General features: G+C 32.2%; 2 protein-coding genes across 4 annotated transcripts; both read right to left on the bottom strand.

The window, feature by feature from the left end:
• Nucleotides 1–1,058: 1,058 nt before the first annotated feature.
• LOC123008573 (NACHT and WD repeat domain-containing protein 2) lies at nt 1,059–16,776 on the bottom strand. Of its 3 annotated transcripts, XM_044404436.1 has the most exons (14): nt 16,262–16,776; nt 16,129–16,217; nt 15,967–16,083; nt 14,698–15,918; nt 14,514–14,653; nt 10,206–10,808; nt 9,876–10,154; nt 9,397–9,829; nt 6,642–6,843; nt 5,895–6,594; nt 2,283–2,635; nt 1,706–2,234; nt 1,469–1,658; nt 1,059–1,424 (listed from the first exon to the last, which is right to left on the bottom strand). In XM_044404436.1, exons 1-14 carry the CDS (start codon nt 16,362–16,364, stop codon nt 1,272–1,274), a joined length of 5,112 nt encoding a protein of 1,703 aa, XP_044260371.1. In that variant the 5' UTR covers nt 16,365–16,776; the 3' UTR covers nt 1,059–1,271. The 3 variants fall into 3 exon arrangements, with proteins under 3 accessions (XP_044260371.1, XP_044260370.1, XP_044260374.1); XM_044404435.1 differs by having other exon boundaries at nt 1,706–2,635; XM_044404439.1 differs by lacking the exon at nt 1,059–1,424 and having other exon boundaries at nt 1,475–1,658; nt 1,893–2,234.
• A 1,931-nt stretch (nt 16,777–18,707) lies between these two features.
• Nucleotides 18,708–20,818, bottom strand: LOC123008574 (cytochrome P450 6A1-like). The gene is made up of 3 exons (XM_044404440.1): nt 19,653–20,818; nt 19,353–19,604; nt 18,708–19,304 (listed from the first exon to the last, which is right to left on the bottom strand). The coding sequence occupies exons 1-3, from the start codon at nt 20,704–20,706 to the stop codon at nt 19,141–19,143; spliced, it is 1,470 nt and encodes a 489-aa protein (XP_044260375.1). The 5' UTR covers nt 20,707–20,818; the 3' UTR covers nt 18,708–19,140.
• Between the last annotated feature and the right edge of the window lie 879 nt (nt 20,819–21,697).

The raw sequence follows: 21,697 nt of genomic DNA, 5'->3' as shown, positions 1-21,697 counted from the left end.
AATTTCTTTATCGTCTTGTATAATAAATGACTATTTTTTTCTGTCAGAGAACATTTGCTTAAAAACATTTTTCTGTATTATTTTAATTAATATTCACAAAGGCATGCGAATTTCCAAATTTTGGAATATTTTCAAAGGTTTTATTACTGGTTCTTGTATACAGGGGTCCAGAAGTCTGGAAACAATTTTTTCTGGTGAAAAGTTTAAACAATTAATTAAAATAAAAAATATTTTGGCATCGTTTCTTTACAACCTTTATTAATTTATTTCGAAAAAAAAAAAACTGGTGGTTTACTCGAAAAAATTTTTTTTTATTACTTAATAATAATAATAATAAAGGTCTTTATTACTAAATTAAAAGTAATACAAAGATGCAGAGGCGAAGTCTAGCTTGAAGCTATTCAACTTAACTTCAAAAGAAAATTCATAGAAAAAAAAATAACATAAAAATAAAAATAATTATTATAAATAATACAAAACTTGAATAAAAATAAATTCGGAAGTTACTTAATAACTAAAAGTAAAGAAAGAAACCATTGCCAGTCTCTCAAAAACAAAAAGAAAAAACAAGAAAGAATTCTTTAATAAGAAATGACAAAAAAAACAAAAATTGAACAAAAACAACATCAGTTAGCCAACTCAGTTGAACAAAGTTAATTATTCAAAAGCAAGTTCTTAATTTGACTATTGAACGTAAACACTGAATTTACTTACTTGTAAGTCAAACATTTTTTTAGGTTAGGTTTCCAAAAAAATGTTTGCACCGGAACAATTCTTGTAACAAGCTCGTTGTCTAGAAAAAATATGTGGTAGGTTTCTATTTAAAAAAATTGTCGTAAGTATAATCAATTAATTGATATTCAATTTATTTTTGAATAGCATTTTTATAGCCATTGCACACCTACCTATAAATTTATTTGCCAAAAAAATTGATATTTTCGCCAGAAAAAAATCGTTTCCAACTTCTGGACCACTCTGTATAAACTTTTCGCTTATAGAGAAAAAAAAGGGTAGAAACTCCTTTCTAAAGTGGAAAAATACAATACAGAAGAGAACAGTAAGAAACAGGAAATAAATTTATTGAGCACTGCAACAAAACATAACAAGCACTCTTGATTTGTTCTTTTTTAACTAGAAGTTCATTTGTTATCTCGATTGTCAGCTGTAATTAATTACTAATTATCGTAGGTACTTCTAGGAGTAGAAATAAACATCTGAAATCTCAAAATAAAAAAATAAAAAACGAGAAAGAAAGCCCAATTTCTTGTAAGTTATTCCGCATTTGCGACCTCTTCCTCCCTTTCCTCTTCGATATTATTGTTAACAACATTAATATTACTCCCAAAAACAGTCGATAGTTTGGCAATTGACCCGACTGCTTTAAACCTCGTCGCTGCTTTCATTCTATTCACTTTTTTCTTCCACTAAAAATATCGATCAAACTTTTTCCTATTCGTTTATCACTCACTTCTTCATCCCTCGACGGCATTTCGGCCAAATACTCATCAATTTCTTGCTTATCAGTATCCACAATTGCTAAAACTGACACACACCCATCGACAGTACCCAAAACTAGAGCTTTCCCATCTGGGGTACTTTCAACGGCGGTTAACTCAGCCTGGACTCGGTAATTAGCCACCATGGTGGCATCCAAAGTACTAAAATACCCCAAAATAGAATAAAAACCCCCAAATTGGACACAAACCGGAAAACTCTTAAAGTTTTACGCCCACTGTGATAGTACAAAACGTATTCGTCGGTTTTATTAAACAAACAAATGATAGTGAAGACACCTTCAGCAACTTTGGGGATAAAAGTTCGCACAGTTTGTCCTTTTTTCAACTCGAGTAACTCAAGGCCACCTCTAGAAGGAGCATAAAGGCCGTACTTACCATCCTTGGTGACGCTTCCGCCCCATTTTGGTACACTTCGAAGATGTTTTTTCGATCTTATGTCAATAATTGCACCTTTATCGATTGTCATAACGGCAATCAAGTGACCTTTATGGGGCATTGCCACCAAACAACCCACATCTTTGACTCCGCAAATTTTCAGGGATATTTTATGGACAAGATTACCGTTGGTAGCATTGTAAACAATGATACAATCACGATTTGTCTTATCAGCTGCTACTACGACCAAATGTTGATTATCGGAGGTTATAACCGCCGGTTTGAACAACACTCCGGTTATTGATCTGACTGGGTACTCGAAACTGTAAACCATCTCACCACCTGGCGCAAATTCGGTTAAAAAAAACACAATTCGGTTTTTGGACTTACTTGGGACTTCACGGACGCACACTGTAGCCACTGTACGCACCAGATCTGTACCTGGTGGATTACTCGGTTTGGAAATAGACAGTACTTTAGTACCATCGTCCATCAAAGTCAACTGTCTAATCCCCGGTTGTTCATCTTTGTAAATCACTTGTTGGGTCAACCGCAACCAAATCAAAAAATTACCAGATTCCGCCGAAATAATGTATTTACCATCTGGGGTGATTATGGCATGGGTCACAATCGCACCCAAGGGACTATCGGCTAGTTTTGACATCAATTTACCGATTCGTAAGTCCCAAACTCCAACACAGTTACGAGTTACAGTAACCGCAAGACTTAAGTCATCCGATAAGCTAAAAACTAGTCAATACAGAACTTGCGCCCCAGAAAAAAATTCCAAGTAAGACAAGATACCAGGAACATGGAAATAGTATACTACATAACGAGCACGGAAAGTGATAAATAACACACAAGCGGGAAAGTTGCACACGAGGCGTTAGCCGAGTACAGGCAATACCGCGAGTGCGTTAGACACTTTCCTTTTGTACACTATTTTTCCTACGACCATAAATAATTTTTTTCTTACGAACATATTTTTTTTCATAACGATTTATTGTTTATAATGGATACAAAAATACCTTGAATAACGATTTATTTTTTATAATAGATACAAAAAAAAAACGTTAAATTAAAAAAAATACAAAACATTCGAGTGTGAATTGTGCGTTAGATTTCTAACACACAGTGCGAAAACAAATCGCACACTTTTTCGACCTCGTACGATATTGCCAATTTTCGCGCATATGTAATTGTGCATTATGATCTAGTTTCGTATATGGTCGTAGGAAAAAATGCTTAAAAAATTCTATCTGTCAAAAAATTTTGACATTTATTTTTTGACTTTTGACGTTTTATATTATCTACACGATAGGTTGAACGCTCTCACACCCGTGTAAAACGTTTATTTAACCATCTTTGTCACGCGATAGCAATTGGAGTTGGAAAATTTTGACGCGCTAAAAGTAGAAAACGGCGAAAGGTAGAGATTGAGTGAAAGTAAAAAACAATAATTCAATCATAATTTCTCAAAGTAGTAGAGTTTTATAGAGAAAAACAGGCCTAAAAGTGCATAAATTTTAAGTTGAATAAAAAACCTTAACCAAGAGTGCGTTGGATTTCAATCATTCAATCTGACAGTTGGTGACATTTCGCCTAAATGTGGCTCACACTCTTCAAGAAAATTAAACGAAAACGACAGAAAAACGGAAGTATCTATACAGGGTGCGCCACAACTCGCGCCCCAGAGAAAAATTTCAAGTAAGATAAGATACCAGGAACATGGAAAAAATGTTTAAAAAATTCTATTTGTCAATGATACTGATGATCTTGTATATGTTTTTATACAATTATTTAATAAAGGTACAAAAATTATGACAATAAAAGACACAATTTAGAATACAGCTTTCTTCTTTCCTCTTCTAATAGTCTGTAGCAAAAAAAATTGGAAAATTATTTTTTCAACAAAAATAAATAGAGTCAAAATGCAAAATTCAAACTCTCAGAACTTCGAAATTTTTATAGATATTTTTTTTTAACATTTTTTCCATGTTTTTCCGCTTTACGAAAATAAGGGTACCTACTTGTTGTAACTCAAAATTAAAAAAATGCCGTTTATTAAGCGTCCACTTCGAAAATAGACTTCAATTATAGACTTGTTTTCTTCCAAAGTATACATTATTATCAATTATTATTGGAAATTAGTTGAAACAATAAAAATTTAATTAACAACAATTTATTATTAATTAATAAGTGACACTAATGACAGAACTAGAGCGTTTAAAATAGTAGAGCGAGTTATATGCAAAAAAATTCCAAAGCTGGCTAGATGAAAATCATATATAACCACTCTGTACCTTTGAGGTACAGTTTTGAAATACCTAATAACAAAATACATATAAAAGGTAAAAATTCGTAGATTGCAAAAATTAGTTTTTTCGAAGCCAATGAGGAAAACAAATATAAATTTACAAATATAGTCCTTATTTTTTATCACCAAAACGATTTATTTTTATTGCCAAATGAAGAATTAAATTTAAGCTCATTATTTCTGCGTTCATTTGTACAAATTGTCCAAATATTGTCGATTTGTTGATAAGTGTAATTTTTTATTGCCAACTGAGTACACAATTTTCAATGCACTAAACGGGAATTTTTAAACTCAATTGAGGAAACAAATTTAAAAAATGTATCATTTTTAAGTCATATGAAAGTTTTAATCTGCATTTTTTTTTGAATCTACTGAGAAAAAAATTGACGAAATAGTCCCTTATCTAACATCAATTTTTCGTGATATATTGGAAAAAAAATAATTTAAATTCATTATTTTTGCGTCTTTTCCAAACTAAATTCGAATTGAAATAAAACAGTTTTTTATTGATAATCGCTGAGGTTTTTGCAAATTCTTGAATTTGATTTGTTGGACACATTTGTTAATTTATTGGTCCGATTACAAGGGCCAACAATAATCATTTCCCATTCTCATAATTACCACTATCGTGAGAACAAACCTGTTTTTTAGAGCTTTTGTGGTACCATTGTGTACCAAAGATAATTTTAGAAAATTTTTAATGGGTCTCTGGTATAAATATGTACCGGCGTTTTTCAAAAAAACTAAAAATGATTTTGACCAAAAAACATTGTTTTGAGTCATTCTTGATTAGAAGCCAAAAAAATTGCAATATACAATTAATATTGTAAGTTCTTTTGGGTTCTGCCTGTTAAAGGGTTAAAGAAAATCAGAAAGTTTTAGATTATTTTACACATGCAGGGTGAATATAAAGTATGGAACCAAGCGGTTTTATTTTTAATCATTTGCCTCTAGAAAATAATAATTAATATAAATTAAAGTAATATAGAAATGTGATCGTATTTTCAGAACGAAATTTTGTTTTGTTTTTGAGTTGTGCGATTTTTTTTGTCAAAATTGCAATATATGTGAAAATTTTTTTTGAAAAAATTAAATATAAGGCAGATAGTTATAATTCGTAGAGTATAGCTTTTATGAGAAAAGTGATTTTATAGTGGGTTGCCATTTAAAAAAATATTTTTTTTTGTAGAACTTAAAAACAAAAGGAAATTTCGAAAAATTTAATTCTTGTTAAATCATCGCATTTTTATAGTACTTAATCACTCATCGTTTTTTCAAAAAATAAATAGTTTAAGCGAAAAACGTTTGGTTCCATACTTTTTATTCACCTGGTATAGCAAATGTCTTGTTTTTACGTCTATTTAATGATACTGATGATCTTGTATTTTATATGTTTTTTTATAATTATTTAGTAAAGGTACAAAAATTTTGCCAATAAAAGCCACAAATAACATTAAACAAAGTTACAATTTAGGATACAGCCATCTTGTTTCCTCTTTTTATAGCTTGCAACAAAAAAACTTGGAAAATTATTTTTCCAGCAGAAAAAAATATAGTTAAAGAGCAAAATTTAAACTCTCATAATGAAGAAATTTTTTTCCATGTTCCTGGTATCTTACCTGATACATGCAGGGCGCGAGTTTGGGCGCACCCTGTATACAGGATATTGCCACTTTGAAACGTACCTAATCGCGTCAACTTGTAGCTCATGTCTGTCAATCACGTGAACTTGCTCAAAAATGTTATTAATATTCCAGACTTTGACAGTACGGTCAATCGATGACGTCACAATACTATTCCAATTCCCGATTGTTAGCGCCTCCAATTGGATGATTCGTCCAAAATGAGCGTCCAAAATTTTGACAAGTTTGTGACTCTCCATGCTCCAAACGTACAAGTTTTTACGGACGCCCGCTATGGCGTAGTTTCGGTGGCCACTCAACATGATCGAATTCGATTGGAGGATTTTAGTGGTGATGTTTCTGGTACCATAAGGGAGTTTCAAAACTATAGCTTCTTGATTGGTACTATCAAAATCCCATATAACAAACCCGTTACTTGTGGTACCAAAGAGTACTTTATCGTGTTTATCGAGTTTTAGTTGTAACATCACTTCGCTGTCGTCGTTTTCCATCCGTGGTAAATTTTCGGTAAATTCCCATCGGTGGGTTTCCTCCGATTTGGTGAATTTTGCGAGTGAGTAAGTACCATCTGTGGTACATGCGTAGAGAGTTGTTTTGTCTTTAGTTAAGACTATAGCACTATGGTACTCGAATGGTTCATATTCCGTGTCTTCTGTTTTCAAGCAAAGTAACATTTTATCATCATCGAGAGTACCTTTCCAATATATTATTCGATAATCTTTGGGATTATCAAACTCCATTACTAGAACCATGATTCGAAACTACTTGGTACCACAAACAAATACTTACAAAGAATTTGCCACTCATTTCGATCGACACTTGACGTAAACTCCTCTTCTTTGTTACCCCTCATATCAAATTGTACCCAATTGGTACCACCATAGATATAGAGACTTCGATTAAGTAAATAAATCCCGTACACATTTTCCCCTTCAGGAAGTGGATTATCAATAATAACAAACTCGCTCGATAACATATTAAGTAGTACAGTCTTGAAACGAAAAATTGTCAAATGGTACACCCGGGGAAAAAACTATTCACCAGTCTAACTTTCTGCTCACACTGCGCTTTGTTGCAATACTGTTTCCGACTAACTAGTTGGGGAGCAGGTAATATGTCGAAAGACCCTTTATTTAGGAAGTTTTTCAGAAAATTTCTTCAATGAGTATGAATTATTAAATGGTGATTATAATAATTTGCAAAATGACAGCAAATTTTAGAGAAAAAAATATGCATGCCCATATATTTCATTACCCTAACAAAATTTTGGTGATTTATTTTTAATTTTATTAACAAATAGCTAGTTTCTTCCGTTTTTTATATTTATGTTTATTACTTCTGAACAAAGCAAAAAACCCAAAGTGGTAGATTTAATGCCATTATAATAATAATAATAACTAATATTATACCGTATGTCCCCGGATTTTTTTATTTTACGCTAACATTGCAAAAGCAAAACATTTTTTGCTTCACCTGAAACCAGTAAGTCCGTAATTTTAAAAGTTTATTACTTTCACTCAGTGGAAAGAAAATTTAATTTTTCTCTTGATTTTGAGCTTGTAATAACTATAATAACACATAGTCTACATAGATGTTTAATATATCTTTAATCGAATTATTATTTTTATGTTAACTTACCTTTAATTAAACAAAAATAATTGTTAAATTTTTCCATCACGTCACACTTTTTTTGTTACAGACGATAATTTTTCTGCTTTCTGTACAAATGCCTCCGATTTAAAATTTATTTAAATTCAAATTGTTGCTGAATTATTGCAAAATTATTACTATATGGGTCTAAATAGGTCTTAAAAACATTTCACTCGCATTTTGACTTCTTTTCTAAAAATTTAGGGTGCATCAGTGACAAACAAGACGAGCGTTTTCATCAAGATCTTAAGGGATGAAAATGTGTTAGATTACTAGTAGATTACTGTTGGATTGTTATAAAGAAAACTGATCCAAAAAGTATAATAAAACCAAGTAAAATTACTCATTTTTAATTTGTTCTTTGGCTGTTTCTGTATTTTTGTTAATTACATATTTCTTAAACGTAACGTGGTGGACTTTTTTAAAATTTTTTTTTTAAGAAATTATAAGAAATTAACTTTTAGCTACTAAGGTATAAAAATCGTGTAAACTAGTGTAATTTTTTCTCTACGTTTTAAATTCCATCATATTGGCGTTTTATTTTTTTGACAATGATGTGATTTTGACAGATGAGTTAACGCAAGTTAAATAACAAAAATGTTTGTAAAAAACATAATTTTAATAAATGGCAAGTTAAAAAAACAGCTCCTAAAAAACAGCCATTTTTAACAAAAACAATCATTATTCAATTAATTCATTTATTGTCAAAGTGACATCGTTGTCAAAAAAATAAAATCCCCAATGTGATGGGACTTGAAAAGCAAAGGAAGATTATTATTACAAGTCCAAAAGTAAGAAAAAAATTAACTTTTCTTTCCACTGATTCAGAATAATGAAGTTTTAGTTACATATTTGCTCGCTTCAGATAAAGCAAAAATAACCCTTGCTGTTAAAGTGTTACTTTATCTACTCAAAAGAGTTTTAAAAAAAAATAGTTTAACATCTGCTATAGAAAAAAAGTATTTCCTTTGCATTCTGGGCGTAAAATCAAAGGTAAAAATTTGTTTCCTTTTGACTGGCTAATATAAAATGTATTATTAAGTTCAGAATTTTGATTATAAAAGAAATAATTTGGTAGAAATTGGCAAAATTCACAGTTTATTAAAAATTCTGGCATTTAAAACTAGTTCTACATTCTTGATTTTTGAAAGCTGTAGATAAAGAACCTTAAAAGTCAAGTTAAGCTAAAAATGTTTTTCCTTTGCAGTTTTGGCGTAAATTCAAAGGTAATTTTTTTTTCCTCTTGTAAATTTAATCCGGGAACATACTGTATACTTGCAAAATATTTTTCTTAAATAAATTTATGTATTTGTAATTTGATAATTGAGCAAGCTTGTTTATTATAATTTTCACAAAAAGACATTTTTCGGGTTCGGACCAACTTCCTAAATAAGGGTTTTTTGACATACAGGGCTGCGCTAGAACTCGCGCCCCAGAGAAAATTTTTAAGTAAGCTAAGATACCAGAAACATGAAAAAAATGTTTGAAAAATTCTATCTGTCAAAAAATTTTGCCATTTATTTTTTGACATTTAACATTTTTTTATATCTATTTAATGATACTGATGATCTTGTATATGTTTTTTTACAATTATTTAGTAAAGGGACAAAAATTTTGTCAATAATATCCACAAATAACATTGAACATAGTTACAATTTAGGATACAGCTTCCTTGTTTCTTCGTTTAATAGCCTATAGCAAACAAAATTATTTAAATTTAAATTATTTTTCCAACAGAAATAAATAGAGTCAAAGTCCAAACTTTAAATCCTCATAACTTCGAATTTTTTTTAAACATTTTTTCCATGTTCCTGGTATCTTATCTTAGATGGCAAGTACAAAGTTAGACTGGTGCATAGTTTTTTCCCCGGTAAATCACAATTTTGCAACTCACCTGATTATTATTGGTATAAGCCCCGGCCCACTTATTATCCGGACTTAAAACCAACTGTTGCATAATCCCCTCAATATTGGGATTAACATCCCTTGTCAAATCACTTGTCGATAAATCCCAAGTGATGAAACGATTCGAAATCGAAACAACATACCGATAATCAGATGTTAAACAAATCGCAAAGACGGCAAACTGGTGACCTTCAAGTGAATATTTTAAGGGTCCACCGGGTGTATGTAAACAGTGATAAACCGGTAAAAGTGAGCAATGTACTGGTCCTTTAATATCACAATCATTTAGTAACATTTTGATATTTGGGTTTGGCCCCACTTCTGGTAATAAACGACCGATTAGTTGTGGTGCCAACATGTTAGGGTACTGTCCTAAAACAGCACCACCAAGACGTAAAGCGTCAGCTACCAACATTAATTCTCTAAAAGAACCAATTAGAAGGTTCCCTGAAACGGCCAAAGTGGTACCTGCGTGAATCCTTGTCTTCAATATGAGTACCAGCATCCTCGTAATCGGCCAAAACGGCCTGAAGGGGACAACTCGATAACTTTGCATGTAACCACTCGTAATTAAAAAGAACATTTTCGTATAAATCCTTAAATCGACGCGATCGTACCAAATGAAAAGGCAATTCGCCAAATTTCCTCAAATTGTACCGTGAGACTTTCCCATCTTTGGTATAAAACAACAAAGGCTGGACTGGTACTTTTCGATCAGCTACGCCTTCCTTATCGGTTAAATTGAACCTAGAAGTGCCCCAAATGTGGGACAAGTACCACCAAGTACCCTCACCTCACCTGTGTCTCTGTATTTCCGTATATTTGAACGGCTTGGGATTCCCCCCGCCCCAAATCCCCAGAAAGTAGTCCGCAATCATTGAATGAAAATACATCGCCATGTTCATATTCTTAAAGTAGCGCTCCTTTGCCGTGTCTCTAAACTGGCGATGGTACCAATTCATGACACTAACACCGTCAGCTTCACGTTCGGAGAGATAATTGGGTAAGTCGTTCCGAATTCGGGTCCACAACAAGGGTGGAATTCTCCGAACTGGAGGTAAATGGTACTGATACACATCATCGAGTACCTTATCATCGAGTGAAATCAAATCCTCCAATTCGGACTCGGATAGTCCACTTTTGGCAGCTGTTATGTATGCCAAAGCATGAAACACTAAAATGCGTCCGTGTTGTTTTTCTATACGTTCAAATAGCATCATGATCGAGTCCATAACAGTTGAGGCTAAATGAGTGTCTTGGGATTTGGTATAGCTGCGCCATCGGCAAATTTCGGCAAACACGAGTTTAACAAAAATCGGTAAACTACATTTTTCAATAGCGTTCGATACGAGACGCCATTGGTAGTTTGTAAGGTCACGACAGGCGGTTTTCATCCACATCCTTGGAAAATAACAAGAAAAAATAAACAAACTAAGAGGGGGAGTACAGGGTGCTGCATTTTGGATGTCCGAATAGGGAATCTCCGAAACTAAGAGGTTTAGCCAAAAACGAGTAATACATTCTGGGGCTCATTTTTTGAGAAAATAATATTGGTTAAAACCGCATCCCGCTATCGTCTCTTGTTTTCGACTTATAGACAAAAATTGACATTTTAGCGAAATCTAAAAAAAATCATATCTTCGTTGTTATAGAAGATACGGATTTGAAATAAAGACATTATAGGGGCACTTTTTTACGAGGAATTTAATAATGTAGTTAACAATTTTTTTCAGTTATTAGTTTAGCCGTAATAAGATAAACTTGTATTTTTTTAAATGGAAATCATAGGCGGCTATGGCAATTTTGAAAAGCTTATTTTTTTTCTGATCTAAAAAATATATATTTGTACAAGAATATTTTTTTATAACTATACTTAAAAAGTGAAATACATATTTTGTGTGATAATAGTTGGCCATGGAAAAACTATTTCACTCCAAATGTGTAAATAATAATCAATAAGAGTTTTGTGAACTGTAAAATAGATGAAAAAATAGATAAAATTATAAAAATTTAAAAAATACGCTACGGTAGAAGCATTGAACAAATATGCGAGCGCTTCAGAACAAAATTATTACATATTTTTAAAAAATCCAAAAATAGGAAAAACAAATGTGTCAACAGTCAACACAATTAGAAAAAACATTTTTTTTTGATGATCTAATAAAGGTAGGATAACGTTTCACATAGACGGAATTTGGGTATTTGAATAGCCATATCATCATTTTTGTGTCATATAAAATAAATTTTATTGAAGAATTAAAGCAGCTTTTTTTTACAACACTCTATGTATCACTAGAAGTTGCAATGGTAATGTTAGCTTGTTTAAAAACAAAGAAATGTTATTAGTCGCCAATAAGTTGATTTACAATTTATTTTGCATCTTTTTCATCACTTAGTACTTAGAAAACTCTTTCATTAGTGACACTGGTTGAATATAATATACTTTAAATCCTTTTAGTTGAAGATGCAACATTTTTTCATGACCAACTGCGAACAAAAATCAAAGATTTTTTTTGCTAAAAATGTATTATAATAATTTGTTACAAATATATATTTTTTAGATAAGAAAAAACAAGCTTTTTAAAAATGACATAGCCATCTATGATTCCCATTTAAAAAAATACAAGTTTATTTTATTACGGCTAAACAAACAACTGAAAAAAATTGTTAACTACATTATTAAATTCTACGTAAAAAAGTGCCTGTATAATGTTCTTATTTCAAATCTGTGTCTTCTATAATAACGAAGATATGAATTTTTTTAGATATTGCTAAAATGTCAATTTTTGTCTATAAGTCGAAAACAAAAGACGATAGCGGGATGCGGTTTTAACCAATATTATTTTCTCAACAAATGAGCCCCAGAATGTATTACTCCTTTTTAGCTAAACCTCTTAGTTTCGGAGATTCCCTATTTGGACATCCAAAATGCAGCACCCTGTACAGTGGCGCAGCGAGAACAAAATCAGGCAAAATTATTTTGTAGGGGTAATGAAACTTAAATTATATTTTAGAAACAACCAAACTTCATTTTGAATTCAATTATTTTCGATGTTGTGATAACTTTGGAAAATTCATAAATTTTTACTTTTTTTATTTTGTAAATTGCGGCAAAACTGTACCTTCATGATACAATATATTTTGACGTAGACATATGTAAAATGTTCCGAGAAATCGATTTGCATTGAGAAACTTGCAAAATTCTTGATCGTTTAGAAGTTATAGTTGAATTAATATTTTGGAGTTTTTTGACTTTATTAGTAATTTTCTCGATAACTATTTAACGTAGGACAAGTATCTTTTTTTTTGATAAAAAATTAAATCTGCTTTTCAACAATATCAAATGCGAGAGGCTAGCACCAGTAGTTCCAGAGTTATTAGCAATAAACTGCTCCGGGTACAAAATCACGTCGAAAATAAAAAAAAATCAACTTTAAAATTGATCCATATGACGTTTTCTACATTTCTAGAGGTCTTAAAGACTCCAAAAAGTGTATAAAACGTTATTGGGTTAAGTTGAAAAAATTACGTAGTTTTTGAAGGTGAGCGAGCGGTGGTAAAATCGTAAAAATAGTCAATTTACCTTAAGTCGTAAAAACGCAGGAAATATGGTTTTCTAGACGTAAAATTACGCCCTGAACACGATGCATAGTTTTTGAGATATTGAGTAATAAAGTTAAGAATAGGGCTAGAAGCATAAACACTGTATACGATTTTGACCAAAAAATCAATTTTTTTATTCTTATGAAAAACTAGTGCTATATGTAAAATTAACCCATAGTTCTTGAAATATGAATTTTTATTAAAAAACTAAAAATGGCTCTGTACCCGGAACCATCACCCGGAGTGACTTCCGGTTGGCGCCATTAGATAGGTAATTTAAAGTAGTTTTTTGCCTTTTGCTGTAAGTTTCGTAAAAAACGCATTAAATAAAGTGTCAAAATTTTGACAATTTTGACTTTTTGAACGACGATTACGGCCAAACTTAGAGCAAAAAGCTTAATACCATCGTAATCAGAGTAAAAAAATCTAGCGATTGACGCCAAAGCCAAGACAATATCTCGCAAAGAAATTTTTAAATACAAGAGGCGTCAATAATTCCGAAGTTATTACTTATTAGCAATAAACCGAAATTCGCCCAAAATTTCCACAAAAATTGAAAAAACTAAAAACTTAAAAATTGAACAAAATTGAGGATTCAAGAGACTTAAAAAAGTACAAAAATGTTGTAAAAATACAAGAAATAATTTTTTGAAAAATTTCGTGTAAGTCTGTTTAAATAAACTGAATTAACATTGAAGCTTTCACTGATTAATATTGTTATATTATACAATTTTATTTTTCCATGGCGGTCTTTGTTACAAATATTTTTTTATTTTGAGAATTTAACATAAAAGAACATGTGAGAGATCAAAGTTAGTCGAAGTTTTTCAAATTATACGGACCTAAGATTTTGACTTTAGTAAACTTTTTTTATGTAACTGTTACTAAAAAGCTTCAATAAAAATGAAAAATGTTAGTTAGCCAATGATTTTGAAATTTGGTATAAGGGCCTAGATGTTAATACTAAACAACTTTTCTTATAAAATTTTTGTTGTATCTTTAATAAGTATTTTACAAAAAATAGGTTTTTCTAAAAATTTCTAAGGCACACTTGATTTTTCAAAACTAAAAAATAATTTGTGCCTGGCTATAGCTGATTTGCCAAGAAACTCAAGGAAAGAATTAAACCACAACTGAACGAAACGACACAAAATTTTGATAAAATGTCACTCGTGAAATGTCATTAAAATTTAGATACAAAACAAGAAAACACATTCGTTTTTTACTACATCTTCTTCTATCAACAAGTTAAAGTTTACTTGATATAACTTTTTATCAGTAATAATTTCAAATTAAAGTAATTATCTAAGGGCCGTCATGTATGAAATGTTAACCGAATGACATTGCTGTGCCATATTCATTCTGATTTGTCATTAAAACAGTTATGACAATTAAGCGTAAGACTTAAGTCTTTTTTGAAATGACGTGGCCGAAATTTTTTAGATAAGTTAAGCCCCCCTAAACGCTATCTCTCTCTGACTGCGCCACTGGGGGAGTACTCACTTGACAACTTTCATAGCCAACTCCTCGCCTAAAGCCTTGACTTCGATGAAATTCTCTTCAACGTCGACCATACGTCTCAAAACGTGGTAATCACGCGAGACTTCAGGATTGCTATCTTCGGACGCACACGAGACGATAATCTATAAGTTTAGTCAATTTTGAGTGGTACCAAACCGGTACGTACTTTACAATATGGTGGTAGTCGAGTCGGCAACCATGACACTTTATTAGCATCCTGGGTACCAGTTAATTGATCCACAGAGTCAAGAAACAACAACAAAGGTTGTTCCTTACTCGCCAAAGTCAATAAGTACTTAAAATGAGCGGTGAGTGGTACCAAATCGTCTGGAATACCATCAAAAGGTAGCATGAAATTGTACGAAATCTGTTGACAAATCGAAATGAGAGTCGGAGTCAAAGCTGATGAGTCGGGAGTGGTTCCCAGAAACCGTATTATACTAATGGGTTTGGCGTTCATGAACCATTCGGTACTAGTCGACATACTGGCACTTTTGGCCAAGAGAGAGGTTTTACCACAACCACCTTCCCCATACAAGATTAAGAGTTTATCAGAGTCGTTGGTCATGTATTGGTGGATGTGCTCAAGACTGTCTTCACGTCCATAGAAAACCCGGACTGAATTATTACAAGCGTGAAGATGTTGAAGAATTTCTGTGACAATCTGTCCTTGGGCGCTGGAATCCTCCTTTCGCATTGCTCGATCCACCAATTTGATAATATTCTTGTAGAAATGGGTGATAAAATGTTTGAGATAGTCTTCATGGGTTTCATTATCTAAACCTTCACGCCCAATCCATTCAACTGTGTATTTTTGCAAATTGCTACTTTCGATTTTCGCCGGTAATCTCTCATCCCGAAGGTTAGCCAAGAGTTTAGTCGATTCGGAGTCAAGACTACGATTGATAATGTCGACAAAAAGGGAAGCTTTCTTCAGATTTTGAAGATTGATGTTGTTGATGTACCGAATGTAGGCCAAACAGTGGTTTTTGGTATTTTTCACATTGAGAATCCCATTGATAACCTCCCGTTCCGTGACCGACATGAAATAGTTATGCATAGCGTCATGGTCCATTTTCCCTTGTTGGTACAAAGACGCAGCAGCTTTGCGAAACAATTTCTGAAACTTATTTAAAGTGTCCCACCATTTGGCTTGATCTTCGGCTTGCAATTTTGGGATTCTTTTGTTGTTGAAATTGATGAGGATTGAGGAAATGGGTTGGAGGACGGATATGGGAGGGACAGCATTACTGTCTTTCCGGTACCATGTGTCAATTAAAACGGGATCATGTCCAGTAGCGGCTAACTCATCCCGAATCATTTGCAACTCTGACGAAAGAATATAAGTGGGGATTGGTCTATAACCGTATTTTTGCCCCAAAAAAACCTAAAACATTGTCATGGTGGCACCATCACAGTCAAGACAATAACTCACGACAAAATTTGGCCCCATTGACAATCTTTGACAATTTTGTATTTCCTTCATGCACAATTCTGTCGTCATGTGATCATCAGTTGCTTCATCTCTCACACCCCATCTCATATCGACCACCTACAACCCCTTTTTATTGATCCGTACCATGGCGTACCATCTTACTTGAAATTCAAGGCCGTGTTTTTCGCGACAATAATCCTTGATCCTCGGATAACATTTAGCCATTAGAGTATTTCGTTCCATCGTGGTATCTGAATTTAACCATGAGGAAAAAAATGGATTTTGGGTGTTTTACCTGTGAATGTTGAACTGGTGAAAATTCGCACGATTTTTGAACTCACTGGAGGGAGATTTTCCAGCGAGCCGGCGAAAATCAAGTCGATGGTTCGGTCGTCCATGATGGTTGGCGCGTCGGAAGCTCGGGACGGAATGAGGGATCGATGGGTTTGAGCAAAGGGTTTGGTGGGGTGTGAAACTGGAGATTTTCACCCACCAACAAACCCTCAGAAAAAAAAAACAATTCAATGTCATTATTTATTATTACGTTTTAAAGCTATACAAGCAAAAAAATACTTTTTGTCTGGTAATTTGGTGACAATTTTTGTAAAAATTCTATCTGGTGATTTTTTTGAAAATGAAAAAAAAACTGTTTTTTCGAACATTTTCCACGTTTCAACCAAAAACTTGATTATTTCGTCAAATTTTTTCTGCCAATTTGGGTAAAGATAGTTTTGTTTGTTTTCTTACAAGATTTTACTAGACAGGATCGAAAATGATAATTTATTTTTGTTTTTAGAACTCTTTTTCAGCTAGAAACACAATTATATCGTTTTTTAACAACAATCAAAAATTCAACATATTCGACCAAAAACGGCGTTATTTTGCCCTTTTCAAGTGTTTATGCACGTTTTTGAGATAAAAACAAAGAAAATTCTAAAAATTCCGTTGAAGCAGACAAAAAATTACAAAATTAATTCGAAATTAATATTATATTGAGCTTGTTTCGCTCGACTTACTTGGTTTTTGAACCAGAGACTCATTTATTTTGTAAAATCTTGTCCAAACACGCTTAAAAATTATAAAAACAATTGATATTGATGTTAGTTCGTTTGTTTCACTCGATTTAATGGGTTTTTGAGTAAAATGAGACAAAAATAAACCGAGAATGTCTTTAAGAACGTTTTTGTACTACAATCTCAGGTTTTCGCAAGATTTCGCTAAAACGAACTGAAAAATGAACATATTAAGTCGAAAATTACATTAATTTTGCATTTATTGAGAGTGTTAGCATGTTTTTCAGCAAGAAACGCAAAACTGGTTAAAAATAAGCCAAAAAACACAAAATTTGGCCGAAAAAATATATTTTTTCTTTTTTCAAAAGTTCAAGCAGATTTTTAAGCTCAAAACTCTATTTTTTTTTTGCGAGAGTTTGCCATAGCGTGTCATAAATTACTAAATTGTTATAAAAAAGATTATATTACGATATTTTTACCTAACTTTAGAGCTTTAACGTGATTATTTCGTCAAATTTTTTCGAAGAAAAAATAATCGAAAACCACCAAATTGGTTAAAAATAATTCTATTTATTCTTTACAAGATATTACTAATCAGAGTCAAAAATGACAACTTATTTAAGTTTTTTCAAATGCTTTTTCAGTTAGAAACACAATTATTTCGCAAAATTTTGTTGAAAACAAGCCGAAAAAATACAGAATTAGTCCTAAAAGCATGTCATTTTTACTTTTTTAGCTGAAAACTGCGTTTTTTCGTGAGATTTTCCCATCTCAATCGTAATCTGGTAAAAATTTGGCAAATTTTTTAACTCGGATCTGGTGAAATTTATGTTTTTGATCTGGCAACACTGGTCTGACAACACATTGTAGATATATGAGAGCCCTTTCATCCTTTTTTGTTTTCATATATTTAATAATAAACAAAATTTTTACCCAAGTACTTTTATGTAAATGTCATTTTTCAGATTTTACAAAAAAAATATGTATTTTTAACTTTATTCAGCAATTTTTTTAAATTTTTTCAGAGTCCAGTCAGAGGTTTTTTGTTTCGTCTTCTTTTTTTCTCTTTTTTTTTCTTTTTTTCATTCCTTTTTTTCTTGCAATTGTTTTTAACTTTTTTTTAAATCGAGTTTTTAACAGCTTATTTTGCAACTATTGTGTTCTTAGAAGCAAACAATATATTTTTTATAATTTTTTTGAGCCTGGTTACAAGCTTTATAATCTAAGTCAAAATCTATTTTTTTTAATTTTTATTTTTATTTCTTTAAGTCAAGCTTATAAAGTTTCGCTCTCTAGGTATGGAAGGTTTTTTCTATTATACAATTTAAAGTTTGCAGATAGTTAATACATATTTTTTTTTTGTTAGTATGTATAGGTTTTTTTCTCTCAGAACTCGCGCCCCAAAGAAAAATTTCAGGTAAGATAAGATACCAGGAACAAGAAAACAAAATAGATAGGATTTTTTAAACATTTTTCCCATCTACCTGGTATCTTACCTTACATGGCATTTTTCTCTGGAGCACGAGTTCTGGCGCACCCTATACATTAAAACTATTTTAAGATTTTTGAAATTTTTATTTAAAAAAAATTAAATTTTGCACCTTTTTTTAAAAGTTTAATCAAATTTTTAGCATCTTGATTTATAATTTTCTTTAAGGAAATTAAGAAATGTGTATAATTACTAATTAGTTGCAAATAGTTAATAAGTAAATGAAACGATTTGTTTATTCAATTTATTAAATTACATAAATACTTGATATGGACTAAAATTTTGAACTTTTTTTTGTGAAACCATATACAATAACAAAAGACAAATAGTAAAATACACACCGAGGTGTAAAGTGTTTCATTTCTGTCGAAAGATTAGAAAGTTTACCGAAACGGTTGCATTGAAGCAGAAATGAAACTTTCCCCCAAGTTTTGCAAACAATTTTATTCACAACCGCATATTTAATAATAATGAAAAAGTTTTAAAAAAAGTTTGACTCGTCGATCGTGTAGTTATTTCTGTCGTCATTGCAATAAATGTGTTTAATTGTGATCAAAAGGGGTCTAGAAAACGAGGGTAGTAACAGAAGGTCACTAATGAGTCACTTTCCAACCTCCGTCAAGGTTAGAAAACTCAACATTACATACACGGTTATGAAAAAAATTAACTTTTTTATAACTTGTGAGCATCCAACCAAATTTCCCCCTCGGCCGCCAAAATCAACGACCTTACTTGCATTTTAAGCGGTTCTTTTGTTTTCTCATTAACTGTAAATCTGTAATTTTTCAGCAATGAAGTTAAACCGACTTTACTTTGCATTAATCCGAATCTCAATCCTGAAATTATCGTAAACTAAACATTGAAAAACAATTGTTGAAATATACCGATACAAATTCGTGGTCCTTCGCCAAATGGCAAATGGGCATAGTGATGCCTTGCAGCTTTATTTTCCTGAGTAAACCTCTCCGGGTCGAATTTTTCCGGATTTGGGTAATATTCCTCATCGTGGTGAATTCCCAAAACTGGGATTAAAACCGAGGTCCCTTTTGGAATTATCACATCCTGATCAGGAATTCCATAATCCCTGACACAAGTCCTGGTAATGACTGTCGTTGCTGGGTATTTCCTCAACGTTTCTTAAATAATATAAATGAATAAAATTTTAAGATTAGTAAAAATTGTACCATCAATAACTTGATTCATGTATTTCATGTCATGAATCGCCTCATAAGTGATTTTCCCGTCGTATTTCTTCAAAACTGCACCAATTTCTTCTCTTACTCTACTTTGAATTTCTTGATTTTTCGCAAGTTCGTAAAGAGCAAAAGTCATTGTGGTTGAAGACGTCTCAAAACCGGCCAAGAAAAAAACAAAACACTGTGCAGCAATTTCTTCAATCGTCAGCGTTTCATTATTTTTCATATCAATCAAAAGTTGCAAAAAATCACTCCTCGTGTGGTGATTCTCCTCCCTGTACCTAACCGTATCGGTTACAACCTTCAAGAAAAAATCGGTTATGTCAGACGGAAACGCCAAAACGCCCAGTTTCCGGGCCAAATCCGGGAAATTCGATGTGAGAAATACACGTTTCAGGCTCCTCAAAACCGAATCCTTGAAGACTTTTTTCCCGTAAATGCGGAAAGGCGAATCCTCATCTTCAAAAGTCTTGCATTCGAGGCCAAAACCGACTGAACCGATGACGTCAATGGTGAAGCAACTCAAAATTTCTTTAATGTTTATTGGACTGTGGCATTCTTTGGCGATTCTTTTTAACAAATTGCTTTCACATTCGAGCAATGTGTGAAACATTTGCTTCATTTTACCGGAAGTGAAAGTCGGGGTTAGTTTAGTTCGCAAATTGCGCCATTTTTGACCCCCGATTGCGAACAAATGGGCACTAAGAGGGTCGTTTTTCTCGTTGAAGTAAATCGAACGATCGGTGAAATAGTGGAAATCCCGACTCATTATATTTTTCACATAGTCCAAATCGACGACACAATAGACTGGACTTACAAGAAAGAAGATTCCTCCATGTTTCCACTTACGTTGCTTCATTTCCTTGTAGAATTTTTTAACTGTTATCCCTAAATTTTCTTGACGGTTGAAAGGGTTACTCAAGTTACCGAAAGGTAAACTTGGTTCTAGCCATGGTATATTTCTTCGTTGCCAGTACTTGAATGTCCATTTGTAATAAAGAAAAACTGTGACCAGAAGACACACCAAAACGGAAAACAACATTTTTTCTCAACGTTTGTTTAAGACTAAATAATTGCAATATCACGCCGGTTGTTGTTAAATTTGTAATGAATATCGTCGATTAGAGTTGAGTAGTTTACAAATTTGAGATAGGTTGTGACGCAATTTGATTAAAGTCAAAACACGTCATATCCTATACTAGTCCACATCCCATGCCTATCAATTACAGTGATTTTTAAATTAAGTTGGCAACAATAATCAAAATTTTATTTACCAATACAGATTTTATAAAAAAAAATTCAGGGTTTGGGTAATAATCCTTGTTATAGTGGATCCCCAAAATTGGGATTATTTCTCAAAGTCTTTAGAAAAAAAAAATGAAGAAAATGCAATTTTTAAACAACATGTATGGACTCATACGTGATTTCCCCATCCTGTTTCTTCAAAACTGTATTAATTTCTTCTCTTACTTTACCTTAAATTACTTAATTTTTGGCAAGTCCGTAAAGAGCAAAAGTCGAAGACGTTTCAAAACCGGCTAAGAAAACCACAAAACACAATTTCTTCAAGAGTCAACGTTTTTCCATTATGCAAAAATTGAATGGTCTCAAAAATTAGTGAGTTTTGTTTCTTGATTTTTTTACAAATTTTCAAAAATAATTATAAAACTTTTATTTTTTTCGATTTTTTTTCAAATTTAACGTGCAAAATTGTACCAAAATGTTTTTTTTTTTTCATTTAGATGAAGACTACAACAAGTTACATTTTTCTCGTTTCTTTAAATCAATGTTGCGAAAGAAATTTTTTTTTCAAAAAGTCGTAAAAACATGTTCTAGGACTTTTATTTCAGTGTTTGAAACTATTTTCACATCCTCTATGCAGTCATTGGTTGCTGAGATATCCATGAACAAAGACAAAAAGATCCTTTTTCATTAAAAGTCAAATATCTCAGCGACGTTCAGAGAACATAAAAAATCTAGTGTGAAGATCACACGACTTTCCTTATCTTACTTATTTGGAAAAGATCCTAATA

The sequence above is a fragment of the Tribolium madens genome, unplaced genomic scaffold (genome assembly GCF_015345945.1).
Source record: "Tribolium madens isolate multiple individuals breed KSU strain unplaced genomic scaffold, Tmad_KSU_1.1 Scaffold_71;HRSCAF=194;Tcas5.2_LG6, whole genome shotgun sequence".
NCBI classification, from domain to species: Eukaryota; Metazoa; Arthropoda; class Insecta; order Coleoptera; family Tenebrionidae; genus Tribolium; species Tribolium madens.
The sequence above is the reverse complement of the archived record's forward strand: the minus strand, read 5'-3'. Positions and strand labels throughout refer to the sequence as shown.